The sequence below is a fragment of the Medicago sativa genome, chromosome 1 (assembly GCF_051527215.1).
Source record: "Medicago sativa cultivar Bolivia chromosome 1, Bolivia_mono, whole genome shotgun sequence".
NCBI classification, from domain to species: Eukaryota; Viridiplantae; Streptophyta; class Magnoliopsida; order Fabales; family Fabaceae; genus Medicago; species Medicago sativa.
This window is the reverse complement of record NC_140749.1, coordinates 75,192,440-75,218,320: the sequence shown is the minus strand read 5'-3', so window position 1 is coordinate 75,218,320 and position 25,881 is coordinate 75,192,440. Positions and strand designations below refer to the sequence as shown.

General features: G+C 33.9%; 4 protein-coding genes across 5 annotated transcripts; 2 read left to right on the top strand and 2 right to left on the bottom strand.

Moving 5' to 3' along the window:
* The first annotated feature begins 1,976 nt into the window (after positions 1-1,976).
* LOC146957406 (Glutamyl/glutaminyl-tRNA synthetase, class Ic) lies at positions 1,977-7,149 on the top strand. The gene is made up of 6 exons (XM_085736428.1): positions 1,977-2,191; positions 2,265-2,361; positions 3,536-3,689; positions 4,103-5,226; positions 5,401-5,868; positions 6,777-7,149. The coding sequence occupies exons 1-6, from the start codon at positions 2,046-2,048 to the stop codon at positions 6,993-6,995; spliced, it is 2,208 nt and encodes a 735-aa protein (XP_085592554.1). The 5' UTR covers positions 1,977-2,045; the 3' UTR covers positions 6,996-7,149.
* Positions 7,150-7,950: 801 nt separating this feature from the next.
* On the bottom strand, positions 7,951-9,724 carry LOC146957405 (germin-like protein 5-1). Its single transcript, XM_085736438.1, has 2 exons — positions 9,476-9,724; positions 7,951-8,668 (listed from the first exon to the last, which is right to left on the bottom strand). Exons 1-2 carry the CDS (start codon positions 9,585-9,587, stop codon positions 8,124-8,126), a joined length of 657 nt encoding a protein of 218 aa, XP_085592564.1. The 5' UTR covers positions 9,588-9,724; the 3' UTR covers positions 7,951-8,123.
* A 3,026-nt stretch (positions 9,725-12,750) lies between these two features.
* LOC146957404 (5'-3' exonuclease family protein) lies at positions 12,751-19,042 on the bottom strand. Of its 2 annotated transcripts, XR_015023139.1 has the most exons (19): positions 18,960-19,042; positions 18,727-18,843; positions 18,580-18,638; positions 18,127-18,186; positions 17,965-18,018; positions 17,817-17,865; positions 17,664-17,711; positions 17,480-17,545; positions 17,352-17,402; positions 16,115-16,234; positions 15,949-16,033; positions 15,749-15,830; positions 15,386-15,500; positions 15,191-15,247; positions 15,050-15,096; positions 14,911-14,965; positions 14,034-14,222; positions 13,048-13,171; positions 12,751-12,940 (listed from the first exon to the last, which is right to left on the bottom strand). XR_015023139.1 is itself a non-coding variant. In XM_085736433.1 (18 exons), exons 1-17 carry the CDS (start codon positions 18,969-18,971, stop codon positions 13,094-13,096), a joined length of 1,155 nt encoding a protein of 384 aa, XP_085592559.1. In that variant the 5' UTR covers positions 18,972-19,042; the 3' UTR covers positions 12,751-12,940; positions 13,048-13,093. The 2 variants fall into 2 exon arrangements, 1 of the variants encoding a protein (XP_085592559.1); XM_085736433.1 differs by lacking the exon at positions 14,034-14,222.
* Positions 19,043-21,361: 2,319 nt separating this feature from the next.
* LOC146957403 (F-box protein At4g22280-like) lies at positions 21,362-25,085 on the top strand. Its single transcript, XM_085736410.1, has 4 exons — positions 21,362-21,689; positions 23,283-23,501; positions 23,639-24,574; positions 24,659-25,085. Exons 1-3 carry the CDS (start codon positions 21,444-21,446, stop codon positions 24,512-24,514), a joined length of 1,341 nt encoding a protein of 446 aa, XP_085592536.1. The 5' UTR covers positions 21,362-21,443; the 3' UTR covers positions 24,515-24,574; positions 24,659-25,085.
* The last annotated feature ends 796 nt before the right edge of the window (positions 25,086-25,881 follow it).

Below are 25,881 nucleotides of genomic sequence, written 5' to 3'. Positions count from 1 at the left end.
TTCTTCTTTTGAGTCTTTAAACAACGTCTTTAGAACATTTGTTAGCATAACCATTTTCATTTTGTCTCCACTATTTAGCCATTGTTTTTACATTATTAGTACTACATACTCCCTCTGCTCCAAATTCATAGTTAAAGACTTTTTACACAAATATTAAGAAAAAATAGAATAAATTGATTAATGGACATAATAGTTTTACTAATGCAAAATTACTCTCGTTGTCCATTAACTTAATTCCAGGTAATAATTTCGCATTTTATATTTTTTTCACGTCATTTTTGTCCTTTTGAACTAAACAAACACCGTAATAAGACGCATAATCAAACGCCGCACAAGATGACTAACAACACAACGCCACAATTAGACAACGAAATCACAAAAAACACAAAAGGAAAAACTTGATATATGTGAAAAACACTTATTTAGATTGAAAGAAAAGAGGGGGAAAATGTACCGGGGTGATTTTAGATCAAAAAATTACCTAAAACCACCTCTCCTCGATGAACGAAGGAGAAAGAAAGTTTAGAGAGAAGTTGTAGTTTCTCTCATTAGAAAAACAATTTCTTAGATTTAAAACAATGTTTACACAAAAGCAAGAGCAATGTACTTATACAAATAATTTAGAAGAAATCAAATTCAATTCTTTGATGAAACCATTTTAGGAAGATTTTACTTATATGGTTGAATTTTGTTACTAAAGTCTCTTCTTCGTTAAACCAAGGGTTAAGTAAAACAAAAAAATTGACGGTATTGACTTTTGATTCAAACATGATTTTATAAAATTGACGGTATATTGACTTTTGATTTAAACATGATTTTATTTATGCAATTATAATGTTTTTTTCTGTTTTAGTTGCTATTTTTTTTTTTTTGAGGAATTGTTTTAGTTGCTATTATAATTTTGTTTGTACTCAATTTTTGTTTGTACTCAATCCTTGCAAATTCAAAAGTTGCTGTTTTTTTTATTTATCCCTAATGTCAATTTATTGGACACGGTGTTTTTTTTTAAGAAGCTAATGTTTTTTTTAAGAAGCTAAATTAACCCACCTAAATTAGCACCGGAGAGAATCGAACCTGAGACCTCGAGGAGAAGCACACTCCCAGATCTCAAGCCAACCCAAGTGGATTTGGACAAGGTGTATATTTATATTCGATCATATTTATATATGATGTCTGGAATTAAAAGCAACAACTTTTGAATTTGGAGTGATTAAACCCAAACAAATTTTTTATAGAGATTAAAACAAAACAAAATACACTATATCGCAGAGATTAAAATCATATTTAATTTTCATGATGATCACTTAGTTGCAAGGTTACTTTGTTATTGATCATCTGTTTGAGACTGCCACATGTATTAAATTAAAGATCATACTCCCTCTATACTTTTTAATTTCAATAAAAGTAATGTATCTTGTCTATAAATTAATCTAAAAATAATACGGTCATACTGTTTACTATAACACTTGAGAGAGTATTTATTTATGAGGTAATAGTGTTTTACCCTCTGTAATATATATCATTTTTGATTTACCCGTAAATTATTATTGTTAGATTTCATCTTTATAATTTGAAGATTTTTTGATTTTGGACCTTCACGGCATCAAATGACAAAACTTATGGTATTTTCACATTTGTAATTTGAGCAAATTTCGGTCTACCTATCTGCCATATCATCGATTTTGTACAGTTCAAAACCAAAAAATTACAAGGACGAAGTAAAATATTAGAATATAAAATATTCATTGTATAAAATATTACCATATTAGAATTTTGTCTCATCATTGTTACAATGATGTGTCTTGGGTCTCAAGTACTCTAACTTGAGAATCAAATATTTTGGGCATCAAGTATCTCTAACTTGTGCCTCAATTATCTCTAACTAATATTCTACTGTAATATAAAGAATTATTTATTTAAAAAAAAAAATCTTTAACTTGACATTATAAATTTACTATTTTGGGGACCGTAATAATAAGAAGTTGGTTACCGAAAACTCACTCTAGTCTTGACCTAGCAGCACAGTGAACAAAGCGACGACGAAGATGGATATCAAAATCAAAACCCTTTCCTTCTCCGCCGCCGCGCCACCGTTAGCGGGGATCGCCGCATCCAAACTCGCCGGATTCTCTCCATCCATCGACACCTCCCTTCCTCCTGATTCCGTCCCCACATTTCTCTTGTCCAACGGGTACGTTTCCTTTCTCATATCTTTTCCTCGTTTCTATGATCTATTAATAATAATTTGCAATTATTCGCAACAGGTCCAAATTTCGTGGAGCATTTGTTCTTCTGCGTCACATTGGAAGAACTGCAACCCTTCCTAATTTCTATGGCCAAAATGATTTAGAAGCTTGCCAGGTTAGATGTTTTTGTCAAATTAAAGATTTTTAGTGGAACTATTTGTTTACATTGAATAAGTGATGTTGTCTAAGGATAGAGTTTTTAATTGTTAAGGCCATGTTTGCAGCTTATTATAGAACGAGTACTTGTCCTAGTGAGCTTAATATATATATAAGGTTCAGCGTTCGAACCCCGGACACCACCCAAAAAAAAATTGAAGAGTACTTGTCATGATAAGCATTTATGTATAAGGGTCTGTTCGGCATAATTTTGAGCTTATAGTTTATAGTTTGTCTTATAAGCTCATTTGACTGAAAAAAACTTGTTTGGAATCCATCACTTTCTCACAAGCTTATAGCTTATTTTTACTAGCTTATAGCATTTTTTGTTTAGCTAATCCAACTAGCTTAAAGCTTATAGCTTTTCATTATTTATCTCAATTCAACCCTGTAATCTTAATTGAATTTTTTTAAGTATTCATTAAATATAATCACTTTTATGTCATTTCATATTTATTAGTTAGTTCAACCGCTAATTTTACCAAACACTACATATTCATTCAATTAGCTTATTCGCTATCAGCTATTCATTATTTTTTTTTACACCAAACGGAGCCTAAACTATTTCTATAGCAAACGATAAAATGTAGTTAACTTGTTTTTGTATAGGCTACAAGTTGTTTTCATAAGCTATCTTGGAGAACGTATGAAAATAAGCTGAAAAAAGCTTATGAAAAATGTCATAAGCTGTTTCCACAAGTTTTTCCAAACCGTCTCGCAAAACTTATGCCAGCAGATAAACTCAAATAAGCCAATCCAAACAAGCAGTAAATATTGCTTAAGTGAACCTTCAATCTGGGTCCCACTTTCTCTCCTATTGGGTCCTTGAACTACAGAAATATCATAACCAGTCTTGAAACTATTCTCGATAGTTAGTCCTTGGTTTCTTTCAAAATAGGAGAGTGATAGTTTAAGGACCCAAATTGATTGATTGATTGATTGACAATAGGTTAGGGTTTGTTAATTAGAATTCTATAGTTCAGTGATAAAATTTGAGGGTGAGTGATTGTTTAGGGATCAAATTGAAGGTTTGCCGGTGTTTCTTTTGTTAGTTGTTGTTTGCTTTTGGTTGTTAGCTCCGTCATGCAATTGTTTTTTTTTTTTACTTATTTCCTCTTTCTTGGACTTTTCAGATTGATGAATTGCTAGAGTATGCACCTGTACTCTCATCAGGCCCTGCTTTTGAAAATGGATGCAAGTATATTGATGACTACTTGGAGAAGCGTACATTTTTAGTTGGTTATTCGTTATCAATTGCAGATCTAGCTATCTGGGCAGGTCTTGCAGGTAAATATATTTATATGATACCTATACCTATTCAACTTTACCTGTGATACTACTCCTGAGTCTCTTTTAAACATCCTTCCTATGGAAAAGGAAATCCTTGTGCTTGTTTAGTGATTGCATTTTGTGGTTATTTCCTAGTTGTATCCCTGCTGACAGGGTTTATTGTTGCCTTATATGGAATATAGCTTGCAACATATACTAGATCCGGTTTGCTCTATTGTTTGGACAACAATAATCTATTGTTGTGGCTGATTGTTTTATTTAATTTCATTATAGTCTGTGGCTCTGTGCAGCTAAATTACTCTATCTTCTATTTCTCTATTCTTTGGTAACTTCACTGCATTAGTTTCTTCAACCTTAATCTATGAAACTTGATGGTTCATGTCATCGCCATCTACATTATGCCTTTTCAGGTGCTGGAAAGAGATGGGAAAGCTTGAGGAAATCAAAGAAATATCAAAATCTTGCACGATGGTACAATTCAATAGTTGCAGAACATGGTACTGCGTTAAACGAAGTCACAGCAACATATATTGGCAAAAAAGGAGTGGGAGAACCATCTGCAACCAAGCCAAAAGACCAGCCAGTCGTCAAGGATAAAGTAAAGAATGTGAATGGGGATGTTTCTGATAACATTAAGGGAGGAGGCAAGCCTTCGGCAGAGATAGATCTTCCAGCTGCTGAAGTTGGAAAAGTTCGCTTGCGGTTTGCACCTGAACCCAGTGGCTATCTTCACATTGGACACTCAAAAGCAGCTCTGTTGAACAAGTATTTTGCTGAACGATACCAAGGTCAGGTTATTTTGCGTTTCGATGATACAAATCCTGCTAAAGAAAGTAATGAATTTGTGGACAATTTGATAAAAGATGTTGAGACGTTGGGGGTCAAATATGAAAGAATTACATATACATCAGATTACTTCCCTGAGTTGATGGAACTGGCTGAAAAATTAATTAGCCAGGGTAAGGCGTATGTTGATGACACTCCACGTGAACAAATGCAAAAGGAGAGAATGGATGGCATAGAATCTAAATGCAGAAACCATAGTGTTGAGGAGAATTTGAAATTATGGAAGGAAATGATTGCAGGATCAGAGAGGGGTTTGCAGTGTTGTGTCCGTGGGAAGTTGGATATGCAAGATCCAAACAAATCACTCCGTGATCCTGTTTATTATCGTTGCAATCCAATGCCTCATCATAGAATTGGGTCCAAGTATAAAGTGTATCCAACTTATGATTTTGCTTGTCCATTTGTTGATGCTCATGAAGGTATCACTCATGCCCTTCGGTCAAGTGAATACCATGATCGTAATGCTCAGTATTACAGGATTCAAGCGGACATGGGCGTTACGAGAGTTCTCATCTACGAATTTAGCCGGTTGAATATGGTCTACACTCTTCTCAGCAAACGAAAGCTTCTATGGTTTGTCCAAAATGGAAAAGTTGAATCATGGGATGATCCACGATTTCCTACAGTGCAAGGAATTGTGCGTAGAGGCTTGAAAATTGAAGCGCTAATCCAATTTATTGTTGAACAAGTATGTACAAGGTTTTGCTTTCTTTTATACATCTAAAAGAAAATACGCACTTACTAACAAATAAGAAATACAGTAGAATATGGCATTTAGTTGTCATACTCTTTTCTTCTTTTTTACCTTTTTGTTGTATATCCATGCTTAAAATGTTGATCACTGTTCTCTGTACTTGTACAGGGGGCATCAAAAAATCTCAATCTCATGGAATGGGACAAGCTCTGGACCATCAATAAGAAGATTATTGACCCTGTATGTCCCAGACACACTGCTGTCATTGCGGATAGACGTGTATTGTTAACCCTCACTGATGGTCCTGAGAAATCATTTGTCCGCATCATACCTAGGCACAAAAAGTATGAAGCTGCTGGGAATAAAGCTACCACATATACAAAAAGGATATGGATTGACTATGCTGACGCAGAGTCTGTATCAGCCGGTGAGGAAGTAACCTTGATGGATTGGGGAAATGCCATAGTAAAGGAAGTAGAGAAGGACCAAGATGGGAATGTCACAGGGTTAAGTGGTGTTTTACATCTTGAAGGATCTGTGAAGACCACAAAACTGAAGCTCACTTGGCTACCTGAGTTAGATGAATTAGTTAGCCTGACATTGATGGAGTTTGATTACCTCATTACGAAGAAAAAGGTATGTGCTTGTCTTCTGTTTGTTTCTGTCATTAATAAAGGAAAATATATAATATGTGAACATTTAATGTATTTCTTTTGATTGGCTGTATCTATGGCATTTGTGCTCTCATGAAAGAATTGCACTTCATTAATATTGGGTTGAAGCGTGAAACATTAGTTCTTCTGCAAAGTGTCCTAACACTTCTTATTTGATCTTGCTGTCTGTTTGTCATTGCATTATCTATCCATTTGGCCTGTATAATTTTGTGTTTACACATAATCATATTTAGCTTATTCTTTATATTATGTTTAGCATAGCCGCAAAGGATAAGAAACTAATCTATACACTACCATCAGGCAGCCACCTTCCCATCCTCCAGCCACCGACACTTAATCAAGACTACCATCAACTCCCTTGGCCCCCACCTCTCTATCAATCATGTCACCCACCAATAAGCCTTGGCTTTAATTTGAGAGAGAAAAATGACACTTTGGTCTAAGTGGATATTTGTTTATACTGTAAGGTGTTTATGCAATTGTGCATCTCACCATATATGTTATAAGAATTTATTAACAGCTATTGTCTGACCTTTCATGAACCTTCCATGGAACTAGTTTTATAGCACCATATTGTCCTTATTATTGTCCATCCTGACCCCATTCTCTTGAAAGTACATACCCTAGCATATACCTGTTTGCTTCAGTGTTAAGTATTGGCATAGAATTTATGCAATTAGTCCTTATCTCATTTTTATTTGAAATTCTCTTAAAAGTGTATACCTTATGTATATACCTAATCCCACTCTCTTAAAAGTGCATACCCTATGAATAGACACTTTGGTTCAGTGTTCATTTTATCTACTCATACTTAATATACGCCAAACCTGCTTGCTTCCCTGTTTAAGTTTATATTTGCTTTGTTTGCAGCTTGAGGAAGGAGAGGATTTCATTGATGTGCTTAACCCTTGCACAAAAAAGGAGACTCTAGCATATGGAGATTCCAATATGCGAAATCTTAAGCATGGAGAAGTATTGCAGCTGGAGAGAAAGGGATATTTCAGGTGTGATGTACCCTTCGTCCGGCCTTCGAAACCAATCGTGTTATTTGCAATCCCAGATGGCAGGCAGCAGACATCTTTGAAGTAAAAATCTTTTTTGTTTTTGAATGACAAGTTGGTAATTTGGATAGCTATTGTGGAAGTATTTTAATGTGTACCATCACTTCAGTGTTATGCTTATAAGCAACCTTGTATTTGGGTTCTCGACTAGCTTTGAATATATTCTGTTTTTTGTGGACAAATTGTGACTATGTTGTGAACTTGTTATTTTAGTTTGGAGAATGCCAAACAGTGCCATCAGGGCATTGATTAAGCAACCAAAATAAGAAACTTTTTTTTATAAAAAGTAGTGTAATTATTACTTAATCAAAATTTAAAACTTATATTTTCAAGATAAATTTTCTATTTATAATTTCTTTAATCATTGCCCTGAGCGCACTGGTTAGCAATATTCTTTTAGTTTATGCTTTTGCCGAGTGAATACCAAATGAATTCCATAAATGATTCAAGTCAAAGGGATATGGAATCAATAATATCAATCAATAATAGTAAAATGAACGACCATAGTATTTCTGAATTTGTGTTTGTTTCTTGTACTGTGTATGTCACTCTCTTTGCTTATATCACTTACAATTATTGTATTATCGTCAAAGATTTATTCATTTCAAAAAGTTATTACGTATATCAATAAAACATAATTATGTCCTAGTGAGCTTAGCTCAACTCAGTTGGTATGAACATGCATAATATATGTAAGGTTTAGGGTTCAAATTCCGGTCACCAAAAAAAAAATTATATATGTAAGGTCTAGGGTTCAAATCCCGGTCACCAAAAAAATTATATTTAATTAAAAGGTGGGGATTAATTTATTTCAGGAGCAAGTGTTTTGATATTTAATTGTTTAATAATCATTTTATCATGTGTTTCGGGATAATATCGTGATTATAGTTTTCAGGAAAAGTAGCATTTTTCTAGTTGGCAAGTATTTACAAGATTAGTAGTTTTACCATTCCGTCGCAGTCAAAAAATATAAGGCAAGAGAATTGTCATGATGGCTGATTTGATTATACAACAATCTTTCAAATTTCAATTATTACACAAATGAATATGCTCCACTTGCTCTTACTTTTTCCTTTATGAGTGTTCCATTTTTTGCAAAGAGACAGATTAAAAGAACAATGGACAGTGACAAAACAGCCACACCACCATGATAATTTTACTTTTCGGGTGCAAGCCTAGACTTGATTTTCTCAACCTCTTTGGTACCCACCTGGAATGTCTTGGTCAACACATTGTCTGGAACAGAAGGTGTGGCTGCAAACAAGGTAGTAGCAATGGACTGTGTACCAGGAAGTTGGCTGTTGAATGCAGAAAGAACAGCAGCAGGTACATTGGCATTGTTCTTTTGGAAGTGAACTAAGGCTTTTGGGAACACAAATATCTCACCCTTGCTAATTGTCTTCGATATGAGCACATTGGCTGTGGTTATGAACCCAACATCTAGTTGCCCTTCAAGCACAAACACGACCTCGGTGGCGCGTGGGTGAGTGTGAGGTGGGTTGAGGCCACCTGGGGCATAGTCAATCCTTGACAGAGACACACCAAGAGTGTTGAGTCCTGGGACTTTCTGAACGTTGGCTCCAGTCACCACTGAGCCAAATGTGTTGTTGGTGCTTCCTGGTTTGGCTAGTATGTTGGAGGAGAAATCAGAGGCATTTACCTTGGATGCCTCTTTGCAAGTGAATCCGTTCACTTTTACACCTGTTTTATATATTCCAGCCCTCCAAGAATTAATCATCTTTCAGAAAATATAATCATTTCACAACTCTTAAATCTACAAAGCTGACTTGTGAGTTGAGGATTGCTCAAGTTTTATGAATTTCATTTGAGCCATATCTCTACTCTCAAGGTGGCATGGAGGAAATATTAGACCATTAAATTCTTGATGAGGATTCACTGCAGTTGAGAAATCTCACACATGACGTAGTTGCACATCGCCAAGTCTAATCAAAATTGGACAGCTCAGATTTCAACCGTGCATTTAACTTTGATAGTGCAGTTGAAATGTTAGTTATCCGATTTTGATTGGAAGTTCGGCAATGCACGACTGCGAGAAATGTAAGATTTCCAAATTGCTGAAAATCCAAATCTCTAATGTAAGTAAGATTATCCATCATTCAGCTAGTGGTGCTAAGAAATGTGGGTAAGGAACAAATGAAACTTAATCATGTTATGTTAGTGGGAATACTATACTATAATCAACATGATTAAACAGTTGAGTCAGGAAAAAGCAAAATTAAAGCAGTTTGGTAGGAGTGAGGTTAAGAAAACTAATAAAGGAAATGAACAAAAAAAAAATTAAAGAAAAGGATCAAATCTAATTATTCAGATAAAAAAATATATAAAATTTAAAAAACAGGGGGCGGGAATAATGGGGGTCTTGTTTTCCAGCTTATATGCATGAGGAAAGAATCTGCATACTTCATAACTTTGTAGCCTATAGTTACACCTATAGTTATAGTCTATATGAATGGAAAAGAGAGTAGAGTGATATAAAAGGGTAGGTACCTGAGGCAAGGTCAGCAACACAGAGGTCTTGAAGATAGTCAGGATCTGATGAGAAAGAGGTGGCTAAGAGCAGAGCCAAAGTCCCAAGAAACAAGGAATGTTGAAGCTTCATGGTTTGGGTAGATGTATAATAATTATGAAACTGAAAATAAGTAAGCTAGGGTTGGACCAACAGAAATGGTATGGAAGAGAGTAAATAAGTTGATAAATATGGAGAGGAATGAGAAGAAAGAAACAAATGAGTTGGTTGGGAAAGGGTGGGGCTTCATAAATGAATTTATAGCAAGACAGGATGAGTTGACAAACAAGAATAGGAACAAACAAACGTGCCACTTCTTCATTTGATTTTGTCACACTCACACACCAACCATTTTTCTAAACTTAAAGTATAGTTTTCCATCAAAAATTCAAACTCAAGTCAAAAGAAAACAAAGGCCTCCATAAGCTAAAACCTTGAGCCTCCTTCTTGGTTTGGGCCCTTTTCATGTTTTGATCCTTTGCCCTCTTGATATTGAAATTTTTCCATCTGCGCTCGCATTTTACCGGAAGCACGCTTTTGGTAACATGCTTTCGGTAATGTATGTTGACCAATTTAAGTACTGGGACGGATTGAAAAATCATCTTTTGATATTGAAAATTCTCAAGTATTTTTAATTATTTTTTGAATGATTTGTCAATATGATTTGACACAGTTCACCAATAATCAAGTTAATATGTGATTAGGAGTTTAATTTGTGCCAGTTGTGTATGAGAAAAAAATCTATTGATTGAGGTTTGAACTCTATTTGGCGTAAGATTAGTCTCTGACTCTCCCATCAGTCGGGGTACCTTAACTTCACCCAAAAACTTATAATGTATACATATTTTTTGTTTCTAAAACTTTATAATTTTTTACTTCAAAGATAGTCTTGTTCGTATATGAAAAGGGTAGACTTGATTTTAAGATAAAGATGTGTGTATATAACATTTGTCACACTTGGAATACATGGCATAATTGATCCTCAATATTGGTTACATGTAAAAATAAGGAGTCCTTACTACAACAATATATTGATAACTTTTACTGCTCGCGAAGAGATTTATTGTGACTAAAACAAATTTGAATGAGTAATTAGGTAAAAAAATCGAATGTAGTATGGAATGGTCACAAAAAAAGTAGACTAAATAATTAAGAGACAGAATTCATCACGAGTTTGATGGGTTGTTAAATTCGGTTAAGCTATGGTTAAGCATTTGAAGGATTTCCATTATATTAAAAAAAGAAATGTTTGTTCCAACTCTTTATTAAAGCATGATTATATCGTAGGTTTCCTTTGGATTATCATTTACTCTAGCTTTTATAATGATTATATGTATTACTATATGTATAGGTATTCAGTTCTCTCGTATGTATAAGTAGTTGTTGTTGTTGAGCTTTTTGCCTTTTATTGCATCACGGTGCTCCATTCGTCGTTTTATTTATGTGAAGGTAAAACAGGTTTTATTTACCTAAAGTTTAAGACAAAAACAGTCAAATAGGATATGCATTTTTTTCTTTAAATATTTTAAATTCACGAGTTTTATTATTTTTGCACCTTCATTAGTTGATTCACGAATCTGTCTCTCCTAGGATGTGTGTTTATATGGTAAATGAAAACGTTACTCTAAAACTTCATGTCCTTTTTTTAAAAAGAAAATTGATAGTTATTCTAAAATGTAGGAGTGCATTAGAATTTATGCTTGCTTACTACTATTATTTCTTGCCTTGTACCATTTTACATTTTTGGTTTGTATTTCGTTTTCACTTCCAGCGTGTATAGCTGTAACCATCTTTATAGTATCATCTAGTAATAAACAATTCACAATTCATTTGTTTTAGTTACTCAAAGTTTGTTCAAAATGCAAAGGATCTTAATACGCCTTAGCAGTAGCAAATAGAAATAAAGAAGGGGTAAAAATGATAGTTTACCAACAAAAAAATTTTATTGGTGGAGGTGACTTGTTCTGCAGTCGTTTCTAGGCCTCGTTTGTTTGCCAAAAATCATTTTTGCATGACTGCAATTAATTGATTATTTTCTCATGTGTAACTTATAAGTGTTGACATGGTTTTCGGTTACAAAATGAGCCTATCAATCATATTTTCCATGTAAATAAGGTATTCTGCAGATATTAATCCCTTAAGATAGATAGTATCATTACGAGCAACAAAGTTCTCCCCAAGAGTTTAAATGATGCTGCATTGTCATGGTTAAGTTCGAACTCAAGACATATAGTTTAGTTGAAAAAGACTTGAACTATCTCATTCAAGCATTCTTGAATAGTATGTCAATTATTCAATTACATACATACACCGATTTCTAGCTACGAGGAAATTTTAATATTTGAAAATTCTTTTTATGAGAATCTCTTAAAAAAAAAACTATGAGGTGTTTGTTCAGTTGATAATTATGAATTATCTATAAATTTGAAGGAGGACTTTATCTTCAATGTAACACTTTAGAAGAAGTGACATTATCATACGCTGGACGGAGATAGATTAGTTACTCAAAAGGTGTGAAAATATCTCGTAATAGTATATAAAAAAACAATTACAAAATAAAAATAAACCCTAAAATTCTGAGGTAAACAAGCCTAGAACACTGGCAAGCCCCACATGACCTACTAAGTTGGTGAGCAATCATATTTGCCCTCACGACAAACACTAGGAAAAGTGTTTGGAACGAGAATATTGGGTTCAACTGTACTAATGACTTATTCCAGTTAATTTGCTTTTTTTAAAGATTACAACTCAATGCTGCTATGACAATTATTCGTTTTCCTTAAAAGAGCCAATAATGGATTGTTCACTAAAATACTGGAAAATGACTAAATTTATTTACGCTAATACATTCACTAACTGCCAATTGCCATAACAAAGGCAATTTGTGAAAAAGTCAATGTCATCAAGGCAAGGCAATACATTCTTCTTCGTTACTCTATCTTGACAGTGGCATCATTCCTTGTTGCGCATTTTCCCTCTTTTCTATTATACCCCAGTTCCAAAAATTAATTTTCAACCATATCATATTATTGGATTGGAAGTTTTTGAAGAAAAAAACTTCCGGTTAAGATTGAATTTAGGTGTAGAAAGTTGAACTTAATCAACCCAATACTAATCTCAAAAACTAAACTACTTAACTGTATAATTTAGTAATCAAGAGAGACCAGCAAAACCTAAATTTCCAGGTAGTCTTACAAAGACAATTGAGGGCATGCAAGATATCCAGACACACAACAAGGAGATAGCAACGCAGCAGTGGGGGAAAAATGGCAAGTTAAATTAACTCGAAAAGGGAAGATTAAAACATCTCTACCACATGAAGCATTGTATCACAAATTGTTAATACCAGAATTATCTAACTTAAATTAGTTAAATTAGTCACACAAATATTTTACAATTTGGAAGACTGAGCATCAGTATTACGAATTGACCCTCCTTCATGCCAACTGCAAAAAACCAAAGAAAAGAGAGGTAGAATCATAGATGTTAATAGGTGCAAAAGGGACAGTCACAAAAATTAGCTGGCGAGAAAACAAACATCTACAACACTAACCTGGTCAACATGTAAATGACTCTGCCCATCTAAGATACAAATCCAACTATTTTTTCTTCTTACCGCCACCGGCCTTAGTTTTCTTGTTACTCCCTTTAGCTTTAGCATCATTCACTGGAGTTTCCTGTCAAGAAAAAAGAGTACATGTCAAACCATGGACCTACAGAACCAAAACAGTAACATATTATGCAGGTGACTAATTTTTTTCAATTATCTTTAACATTGGTTTAGTTAAACTATCCGCGTGTATTTTGAAAAGGCTGTTGCTTCATTAGGCTTCTTGTTAGAAGATATGGAAATATCTTGAAATTATCCTAATTACCTTGTAGGATTAGTTTCTTTTTGAGTATCTAAAACTACCACTGGAGATTACTTCTCATATTTCTTTATTATTATTATCAATTTGTTTTCATGGTAGGATTATTTAATATTTTATCAGTATAAATAAGAGTTAGTGTTTAATGTTTATGCATTGTACCAAATCATCAATCATACCAAACCATAATAACAATTTTCTGTAATAGATTGAACAGGTTGTTTGAGATTGAGGCTTATTGGATTAATAAAGTAGAAATGAAAAGGAGGATAAGATAGCTACTCAACAAAAATGCAGAAGAAAATAAAGAAACGTAAATATAAAAAGCTCTCCAGTCATCTCTGCCTAATCAATGGAAACTTGTTTCAAGCCTAATCAATGGGAACTTGTTTCAACTAAAAAAACCAATGAGACTTCTTAAAAGTTTAAAACAGTAACTAACTAGATCCAGAAGCCTATATACTTATGCTAAAGGAACTAAAGTGAAACCAGGAACAACATTTCAGAGTTAAGAGATTTATACTAAAAGTAAAAGATAAGACCCTAGCAGTCGAGCACCGTAAGGCCTGATGTAGTTTTAAAATTTCTCAGGCAAAATTAGTAGAAGATTTATATCTCAATTACTAAAAGACAAATTATGCATTAGCATGGATTGACATTGAAGGTTCACCAGGTCTATTCAGCTTCAGGCACCAAAGCAGACACCTCTAGACAATGGCATGGAAAGATTGGAACACAAACTATAGATCGGCATGCTCAACTGGCCAAAAACCATGGACCTTGAGCAGTTAGAAATTCGCAGAGAGGACATCTTATGATCAATTGCCGGTTTGAAAGATCTAAGCACGCATTTGCTTTCCTGTCATTAAGTGTAGCAAAATTATGCTAAAATATCAGCTTAATTTTTTTGGTAAATTTGGTAAAAATTCCTGTTTCTGGTACTTCAATTTTTTTTCTCAGATGTGGAAGGAAAGTTACCCTATTATTAATATTTAATAAAATAAAGGAACACAAAGGGGGGACTGAATTGAATAGTTCCAAATCCAGTTAGTGAACAAATGATGGGATAAAGGCATTGCTTTGCCAGTTGCCACACAAATCAGTGTTTTCAATTGTTAATTTTCTGTACCCAACAATGTTTGTCTTAACGTTTTGATAAGAAATCCAATAAAAAAAATACCCCATATCAAATGCATGAATAATGTATATCCATATCTCGGACTTTAAAATGCATACTCAATCAGTTTTTCACACAATTTAATGCGACTTATCATGGAATGAAATAATTTTTTGTCATCGATATGACATCATAAGAGGATGAAAATTAAGCGAGGAAACATTATGAAAACTATGCAAGGAAACAATAATTCATGATCTAGTTTCAGGAAGACAAATACGGACCCAAAAGAAGAAGAAAAACTAAATCACAGCAGGCCAAAAGTCTGACCATAAATGTTCTGGTGGAGAATTTGCCAGGCCTTCAACAACAATTTTGAATGTTTAACACATAGTGGAGGTGATAGATGTAGTGGATACATAGTACATACCTTCCGTTTGATAGGTACTGATGGATTTGCAGTTGGCTTAAAAAATGATTCCAATCTGGTATTTCCAGAAAGAAAGTTAGGCACGACAAGACAATAGAAAAGGTCTAGCACTAATGTCTAATAAATTATAATCACTTACCGGCCTTGTGATGACTTGTTCTTTGCCGCTTTAATTTTTTCTATTGCCTAACATTGAAAAAAAAATCATAGCAAAAATGTTTCTTAAGAAGCAACAAAGACCCAATGAAACTCAACTCTAAACACATGTTTAGCTACATACCTTTGTCACCCTATCACTGTTGAACCCATTCTCATTTACTAGAAATGTTATTAACCCCTGTAAGAAAGACAACATGCAACCTGATTATCTTGCCAAAAAATTGATACATAGATATAACAAACATAGGTATGTCAGTATGCATATCCTTGTCCCTTTGAAAGAATACTTTAAGTTATCTAACAAAATAGTTATTACTTCTTCATCTGGAGGAGACCACTTAAGATTAAGTACTTCATCATCAGTTATGACCTCTGGCTCTTTAAAAAGTCGTCGAGCCTCCTGATACGGCCAATCATCTGGTACCTGGTACCTGAATCGGTGGTAAACTTGAAAGATCAACATAATTGATAAATTAATAAAATTTGACTGTGGTATGAATTATTACAAAAGCACTTGTTGTAAAATGTGTCATATAAGTGGACTCATCATTAAAGATCCAAATATACAGGCCAGATATCTGATTCGTAATGCAGTGCAAACATGACAGAGAAACAAGTAAAAACCTCTATTGCATGCACTTGAAAACAAAGAATTTCAAAATGGGAAAAAAAAGAAAACCTCTCTTTGCTTATGTTTTCCAGTATTTTTTCAATAGAGCCGTGTTGGCGTATGAGCTTCAGAGCTGTCATCCCCCCAATACCTGTGGCACACATTGATTATTATTCATATTATGCACGTGTACAAGTAGCGATCATATCACAATCATAAAATTGAGCTTGAACCTAGCACCCGTTGGATAAAAGCGGGACAAAAAATACCTCGAATGTTGTCACAGTAATCACATCCAGAAAGTATACATAAGTCAATAAATTGGTCCATGGTCAAATCTAGCTCCTCCAAAATCTGAAACATGAGATATATTGAAATAAGTAGATCATACAGTGAGAAACCCATACATTTTGAAAGCAGTCAAGGATAACGGACCTTTGCAACGTCAAATTCCATTACTGGAATCTTCTTTGAACTAGGATCCATTAGATGGCGAAGAAATTTAGGAGCTCCAAACGTTAAGGAATCCATGTCTTCAGAAGCCACAGCATACACCTGTATAATATATAAAATGTTTAACATAAACTCTGAATTAACTTTATATCAAAGAAACTTGTATTAATTTGATATGAAGGCATAGCAAAAGTTATATTTATCAAATGCAAAAAATATTAAAGGAAGAACATATTTGACATTTAAATAGTTTCATAAATAGTGGTAATGTAACATTTAATTTTGGGCAAATTACACTCACCTCCCTTAAGGTCTTCTTAAATAGCACTAACAACCCCTCTACTTTTTAACTAAACACTAACTTCCTATAATTTTTATTCAAAGTGACAATAATAGCCGCACCATTGGTTATACTCTCAAGCACATAACCCCACCCACATTGCGAATGAAAACCACCAATAGAAGGTAACAGGAAGAATGGTTCAAATTGTCAAAAAAAAAAAAAAAAAGATGTTTTAAAACAGACTCACGTTTTTAATCCTCTTCGCAAACCTACTTTTCGTATCTCATCAAATTCATTTGCATGCACCACCTAAACGAATGTCTATCTCCAAGTGAAAAGCTATTTCCTTCATTTGTTCATACGACACCATACCACCGGTCACAATAATTCGCCATTGCTTGGAGCTTTAAGCTCTCTATGTCCAAGCTCGTCCCACATGTTAACTAAAATTAATATACCACAGTCTAGTATGGAATCAACCAGAGAAAATATCTCATGGAGTGTGAGGCAGGGGAAAATGGAGGAGTTAACTAATAGAGCACTAACGATGTTACATAACAATGGAGGTGTTTGTCGCTTTGAATAAAAATTAAGGGAGGTAAGTGTTTAATTAAAAACTAGAGGGTATGTTAGTGCTATTTAAGAAAACCTAAAGGGAGGTGAGTGTAATTTGCTCTTTATTTTTCTTTTCATCTCCATGAAGTGTGTTTGAAAAGGATTTCTATTTAGTAATAATCGTATCATTTTAGTTTTCAAGAAGGTGGACACAACATATTTGAACTTGCCGTTCCAGTTTTGCAAAGAGTGGAAGAAATATAATGTAACATTTAATTTATTTATTTTTCATTTCCATGGTCTGTATGAAAAGGATTAGTTTAGTAATAATCTTATCATTTTAGTTTTCAAGAAGGTGACACACAGCAGATTTGAACTTGCCTTTCCAGCTTTGCAAAGTGCAGCACATTGAGCCTCTGCTTCTGAGGGTGCCTGCAGAATTTGAAGCCTTAGCCAAATGGTGAACTCATTGTACAATAAATTATTTCATTTTAGTAGTGCAACGTCACCTCAACAACAGGCACTCCCATGAGTCTTAAAAGTCTTTTGCAGTCGTCATTATGTTGCTTTGTCACCTACAAGAGTATAGAATATATTCTCAACGGTATGCACCAAAACCTTGTTTCAATCCATTATAATATTAAAAATTGAAAGCTTTTCAAATAAAAATGTCTAGTAAACAAAGACACGCACCTTCACTGTCCGTTTACTGAATTTTTCAATATCTTCCTTGTTGTCAGCCTGAAATGACAACAAAGATCAGCCAAGGGATGAATATCCTGATTTAATACAAGATATCTCTCAACAAAACCACATAGAAAAGTCGCCAACAAACTATGCATATACCTCTAGAGCTTCCGTCAAACCCGCGGTAGCCTCGGCTCTCTTTGAGAGACTGTAAAAAGTTTTAGAAGAAAATGCATTAATTAGGAACACTGATAAGAATCTATAAATAGAACTCTCAAGAAATAACATCAAATCCCCGCAAAAATACCGTTTTTTCAGCTCTTGATTCTTCATCTCCGGTGGCTTCCCATCAAAAACATATCTGGATACGAGCATTGGTAAAAATCGACAAGGGCACAGTTTTCAAAACGACTTATTCTCATATGGTTTAATTGAATGAAAAACAACATTAAAAAAAAAGAAGAATTACACTGGCTTCATCCCGGCTTCTAGAAGTCTGATTGTCCGCGCAAACATTCCTTGCAAATGACTATAAAATTCAATTCAAAATCAATTAGCTAACTAACACATCAATCACCCTTACAGAAAAATTAAACAAAAACAACTGAACACAATTAAGGGCCTGTTTGGATCAGGTTATTTGAGTTTATCAACTGACATAAGTTCCGTGAGCCTGTTTGGAAGAACTTATGAAAACAGCTTATGACTTGTTCATAAGTTGTTTTCAGCTTATTGTTCTCCAAGATAGCTTATGAAAACGGCTTATAGCTTATACAAAAACAATTTAACTTTATTTTATCTTTTGCTATAGAAAAAGATTACACATAAGCGCTTATGTTATAATCTACAATAAACTGATTATCCAAACAGGGATTAAGCTTATCTCATACAAAATCCACTAAGAGATTTAATTACTACTTACCTAGTAACTTCACCAGCTTCATTAGTCAACATTTCAGTTCCACTTCTTCCCACAACAATCTACATCAAAATCAAAATCAATTAATTTCACACATAATCAACATTAACAAAAGTTAACCCATTTTAGGTTGAAATTGAAACCACTTACAAGAAACTGGTAAATGCTCATACTAGCATCAACAGCAATCTTACGGCCAAAGTAAGATTCGAATTTGTTCTCCTTCATTGATTTGGGAGCATTATCCGCTAAAAGCTTCGTTAAACCCTAAAAATTAATCAACATTAAAAATTAAAAATTAATTAATCTCAATATAATAATATAATAAAAATTAACAACAATGAAGAAATTGAGAGAAAAATAGAGGGATGAAAAATGAAGACCTTAATACCCATCGTTGTTTGAATGAGAATTTGCAGAGGATAATGTGAACTGGAGTGTGACGGCAGAAAGATGAATAAGGAGCGAGAAAAGCAACTGCTTCCCGCGCACTCTCCTGTAAAGGTGTTTTCGTACGGGGGGGCCGATTGTTAGCCCGTTCTATCTAACGGCCCAAATAGCCCATGAATAGAGATGGGAATAGGCCCGGCCGGCCTATAGGGGCCTATGGTCTAGCCTACGCCAGATCAGGTTTTTTTTTCGATTTTTGCTCTACATCCAGCACTTTTCGCTCGCGCCCTGCAACCATTCCGAAAATACCTCTGCGCTAGTTAACTAGCGCAAGTGTAAAAAAATGTAAAAAAGCGGGACTTAAATTTTACACTTGCGAGACTTAAGTCACGCTGCGTGAGTTAACTCACGCAGAAATTAATACTTACGTGAGTTAACTCACGCAGGTCTTTACCTGTGCTTGTTATTTCTATTCAAAAGTTATATACTTTTTCTGCTTTGTCTACAATTTTCCTCAACTTAAAACTAGCATTTCTTTAAAAAAAAAAAATCTTATAACCTCTTCTTTTGCTCTAGAATCCCACAATCTGTACCATTTATCTAGTGTTACATTTGATCTTTTGTTAACACATCCTTATCCTACTTTAATAATTTCATTGCCTTTTTGCTTGACAATGATAAAAAATTATGACAGGTAAAATAAAATTATCATCAAATTACACTGCTAAAACTAAAAATTGATAGTGATAGCAGAGCAAATTTCCTTTGTTTTCTGTTAACTGTTTCGTTACTCAACTTGAAAGGCCTTTTCCTTGGAGTGTACTTGGGAGATGAAAACTGTATGAGTTTTTTATTTACTGTTTTTGTTTCTGGTTGGTGGTTTGGGTGGGGTAGAGGAGATGAAGACCACAAACAATTATGCTGCATGTGAAATTTGTAGTAGTTTGGTGTGGTTGCTTGCATATTGATGGCACACCAACTTTGCAAATGAAGAAAAACAAATAAAACAAAATGAAGAAGATGATGGTTACTATGAAAAACAATACCAGCGTGAGGTAACTCACGTAAGTATTAATTTATGCGTGAGTTAACTCACGTAAGTGTTAATTTCTGCGTGAGTTAACTCACGCAGCGTGACTTAAGTCACGCAAGTGTAAAATTTAAGTCTTGCTTTTTTTACACTTTTTACACTTGCGCTAGTTAACTAGCGCAGGGGTATTTTTGGAATGGTTGCAGGGCGCGAGCGAAAAGTGCTGGGTGTAGAGCAAAATTCTTTTTTTTCTTAAATAGAGAAGGTCTAGCCTTTTTTTTAAGTCTATTTAGCTTAAAAGGTCAGGTCACAGGCCTCTCAAAAATCCTATTAAGCTGGCCTATTTAAGTAAAATGAATAATATTGTTTATTATTATATCATATTTTGTACTTTGAATTAAAATATAAATTTGTAAACTTTTTCAATAATTTAAGTTTTATTAGTATACATTAATTTTTTGCATATATAAATGTATTATTATAAACTAGAATGGAAATATGATACAATATATAGTCGAATTCCCTACAACCTCGTGTTGATTATCAAAAAAGAGTTTAATACAATTGAACTTTAGTTCGCTAGTCCATTTAAACTTAGATCACATTGCTTATTTAAATATGTTCATAAGATATATGCTTTTAAATAGGTCAGTAGACCGTATCAGGCTTTCAGAAGGCCAGACTCAGGCCTAAAAGTAGGCCTATGACAGGCCGCATGTCAGAGGCTTGGGCTTTAAAAATATATGGCAGGCCAGACTTAGGCCTTGCAAAGCCTAGCTCGGCCTAGCCTATTCCCATTCCTACCCATGAAGTTATCTAGATTGACCTAAAAACTTACACGATGCAATGCGATGACTTTTTTTAGTGAATGATATGTAGATACATTTGTAATCTCTTTCGTTGAGCCTTCAAGTATGTACTGACTCTACTCTAGTAAACGTCGAGTCTAACTCACCTAAATTGTTTGCTATGAAAAATAATAATCATAATTAAGGATTGGACAATAATTTAAAATTTGAGACGTGTTTTGTTGGGTATGCGTGACTCTAAAATAAGAAATTTGATAAAACATTTTATTGGGACTAAAAATGTGAAGATTTTTTAAAAAAAAAAAACCTAAAAAATGTGATTTATGTTTGTATAGATTAAAAATGAAATTCTAGAATTTTAATATTTAGTTGATTAATCTTATTTTTTTTGTCTAAGTAGTTTAGTGGTTAGAACTTACACACGTTTTAAATGTAGAAATGTAGTAGTGGAATGTTCAACGTTTGAACTCATATAATATGCAATATTTTTACCAACTAATCTAAACTCACGAGATAATTGATTAATTTAAATCTAAGCTGGAGAATTAGAAAGTTGTTTCAACTTTGTCTTCTTCGTTACACTCCGTCATTAGGTTTATCGCTTCTGCTGCCCAAGTACAAACAAAAACATTATCAAAATGATGGGATTCTACTACTACACAACCATAATAATGGATTCAATAACAAACTACACCATCGCCGCATTCTTAACAATAACACTCTTCGTCGTTTACCGAATTGTAATTAGTCCCAACGCGTCTATGTCTCTAAAAACCAAGTTGGACAATGGAGAAAAGTGTTGCAGCAATGAAGAAAATGAGGGGACGAGCGTCATTAATAAAACAAGAGAGAGTTCTTTCAATTTCGTGTTCAACTCCGTTCAGGTTAATTTCTTCACAAACTCCTAGTGCAATATTCATTACACTCTTGTTAGCTTTATCGCTTTCTTCTCTATTGATGCTTACGCAGACAACACCGACACCTGACACGATTACCCGAAACATGGATGTTGCTAATTTAAAAGACATAGTAGACACCTCCTGAATCCAAATTAAGCAAATTATCTGATTTTAAAAAAATTCTAAAACAAGATACCATAGTATTTGACTTTTTATGTTGTAATCAAATTTAATTTCTTTGTCCCCTCATTGATTAACATTGCTCCGACATATTTTTAGTCCTGATAAATGTGTTTAAGAACTATACAAAGCAACAGATCAAAAAGCAAAATATTCTCGAACACTTTCTGATTTGTCCGACACTTGTCTTATAAGTGTGATATTGGTGTTGGACTTCGATCCTAGGAGTGTCGAAACAAAGAGAATAACAAAACAAAAAAATCAGTCACTTATGAGTTTTCCAACACTGTGTCTAACAAATGTCGCACGAGTATCAGATAACGCGACACAGGACATACCTAATCTTAAAGATGTCCATGCTTCATAGTTATCAACTTCCAGTGTTACCTTGATTTTGCATTTGACCAGCGATAGCAGTGAGACTGTATTATTTTGAATTTGTATTAAAGAGGAGAATATTCAATGATTCATCACCTCTTAGTTTTGTTGCTACACATATTTTTTCCTCTTAATGTTTGTGACCTTGTGGCGACATGTGCCTGTTTCCTGTTCACTTTTTTCCTTTCCAATTGATCAAGCATGTGCTTTTTAATCCGGCTAGCAAAAATTATATACATGACTGATTCATCCTTTGAAAGGATAAATATAGAACTATGTAGTGCCAACATTACTGATTAAAAGTGTGATGACTGTCCTGTACCATACATGATTACATACAATTACTTCAATTTTTTAGAAATTATTATTGGTGTCAATGTATTAGTACGTACCCTGCCAGTGTCTGTACTTTTATAGTAAACGAGATTTAGAGTTACTGATGCTAAGATAAACCTGAGTGCTAGAACTAACAAAATAGCTTTGTTTGGTAAATTTCTTGGTGTTAATTGAGCAGGGCCGGCCCATAGCCCGTCGAGGCTGGGCTATGTCACCGGGCCTCCAATTTTTTGGGGCCCAAAATATTTTTTTTTTTATATGTAAAACACAGAAATAATGGTTATATATCTATTAAAAGCAAAAATATTCAATTCCTTCAGCGTGCTAAAGTGGCGCAGTATGTTTTTGTTGAGTGCGAGGTCTCTACCTCAAGTCCCACCAAAGTGCCAAAAAGTGTGTTTTATTTTTAATATTTTTTTTTAAAATGACTTATTTATTTGTTTTGGGGCCCATAATTTAATTTTTTTTGGCATCCTTTATAAAACTAAAACTGAGCCTATGAATTTGTTAAGACGGCCCTGTAATTGAGTAATCTAAATATTTTCTATTGTTTTATTCAACAAGGTACTGTCTTCAATTTCTTTTTTTCGTCTTTTTTGAGAGGACTATCTTCAATTTCTATGATTGTGTTTAAGAATATGTTTTACACTTATTGCTCATTCATATCATTGTGTTTTAAATTAGACAAAGGAAAACATGAAGTCTGGTTCCAACAGGACAAGAAAGAAAAATCGTGTTAAGAAGGGTACTAAAAGAGCAACAAGAGATACAAGATGGCTAAACAATCGGACATTCATCACCAAGCTAGACTTTGATGATAGTCGCTATTCCCTTTCCTTCCCTTCACGAATCTGCACTTACTGCAAAGTTAGTTGTTACTCTGCTTTCTATGTCTCTGACAAGGTTACTTACTTTTCTATTCTTCCTCTTGCTATTGGATAGTAAACTAACCAACCCATCAAAGCATGATTGTTACTCATTTTTTGTTTGTCTGCATGATTGTTATTGGATAGTAAACTAACATATTGTTGTGGTTTTAGGTGTGTTATGATGATCTGACTTTATGCCAAAGGTGTGCACTCTACAATGGCGGCAACAATTTGGTCGATAGAATCAGCGATTTACCAGATGAGTTATTGTGTTACGTACTCTCTTTTCTCCCAATCAAACTCGCTTTTACTACAACTGTTCTTTCAAAGCGGTGGACCCTACTCTGCTATTCACTCTTGGTTCTCCGTTTAAATGATCAAACCTTCAAAGACTATGAGGCCTTCTACCAGTTTTGTCGTTTTGTGGATACTCTCATGCTCTCTCCTCTTACAACCAACCAACCCATCAAAGCATTTCTCCTCAACTGTTGTATTAAACACCGCGCGCAAAATAGTAAATTTAATGTAACAAAATGGCTAGAAGTTGCAAAACGGCGTCGTGTTGAGGAATTTCACCTCACGTTATATTACCACAACTTGAAGCCCATTATTTTCATCTCCCAAACCCTTGTTGTTCTCAAACTTAAAAGGTTAAATGTTGGAAATGATACTTCGTGTGTCGATCTTCCATCACTGAAAACCCTTTATTTGCAATTAGTGTTTTTTAAAAGTGAGAAGGATTACATTAATTTTCTTTCTGCTTGTCCTATCCTTGAAGATTTTCATGTTAAATCTATATATATACATAGTGAGATGAATCATGATGAATACAATGCACCAAAAGGGTTGAAATCCTTGACCTTGTCTAAATTGATCAGAGCGAGAATCAGTTCAATGGATGTTCTATTTAATGGTATTAATAATGTTGAATTTCTACGTATAACCACTGAATCCAGAAATCAAGAGGCTTCTCTCAAAGTCATTCCAGTGTTTCCAAACTTAATTCATATTGATCTTGTGTTTTGTCATCACTCATTTCATTGCTAGGATGGTGTGGTAGAACTTCTCCGCAGTTGTTCCAAGCTTCAAATTCTTTCTATTAGAAAGGTTTGTTGAGTAGTATGTTTGCTGTTTGCTAGTTTTTTTTTTATCATATACTTTAATAAATGTTATTTTTTATCCCTTTGACAGTGGACGGAGACCAGCTCATCCAAGGAATGGAAATGCCCAATTACAGTTCTTGAGTGTATTTCGTCGCACCTAAGATCATGTACTATTTTAAACTTTGAAGGGTCGGCAGATGATCTTCGATTCGCAAGATATATTTTGCATAATGCATGTCTTTTACAAGACATGACAATCGAAGTTACTACTGATGGAATACTTTTGGGAAAAAGTCGGATCATAACAGAATTGTACTCCTGTCCGAGAATATCTACAACATGTAAACTTTCATTTGAATTTAAATAATGTAACTAAAATTATCAATGTTATTCTAATATGCAACCACATTGTTTGATAGTTTGAAGTAGGTACAGGTTTGGTCTTCTTTTGTACAAATTAATCTGGATGATGATCTTTGGTGTTATCAAATTCTAGGGTGAACTACCGTCGTGCTCGAGCTTGGATCAATGCTTTTAATTTTATTTGAATAAGTCTCATTTAATTCCATTTATGTTTCCTTTCAACATTTCAATAAAACACAACTTGGTTTGGTGGTTCTGATTTTGATGATTTAGTCGAGCCGCCACTGCATAGAGAATCGGTTTAGGTTAATTAATTTCTTCAGGAATTGCTTATTGGGTTTTATCTCCTTTGTTGCTTCACTTCTTCTAGAGTTTCTTTTATCTTCATTTTGTATTTCTTTATTTGAACGAAGAGTGAATTGAACTCAAAAGGATAATCTTCAACTATGTAGAACTTAAGCGTGTCGGTATTTCGACATGTGTTGGTATTGGCAACACACTGAAACGATACTAAGAGTTAATTTTAGTTAGATTATGTTAGATTAAGAGTTAATTTTAGTCATTTTTAATTAGTGTCTGTATTAAAATTTGTCTGTCAGCATTCTTGGGTCATAAACATGCTAAAGAAAAATGTGGGATTTTTTTGTTTGTAAAGATTAAGTTAATTGTCATTTTTAGTGTTTGTATTAAAATTTGTCTGTCAACATTCTTGGGTCATAAACATGCTAAAGAAAAATGTGGGATTTTTTTGTTTGTAAAGATTAAGTTAATTGTCATTTTTAGTGTTTGTATTAAAATTTGTCTGTCAGCATTCTTGGGTCATAAACATGCCAAAGAAAAATGTGGGATTTTTTTGTTTGTAAAGATTAAAAACGAAATTTTAGATATTTATATAACCATTTAGTTAAGTAACCTTTTAATTAATTCATTTTTTCAAATTTTTGCCTT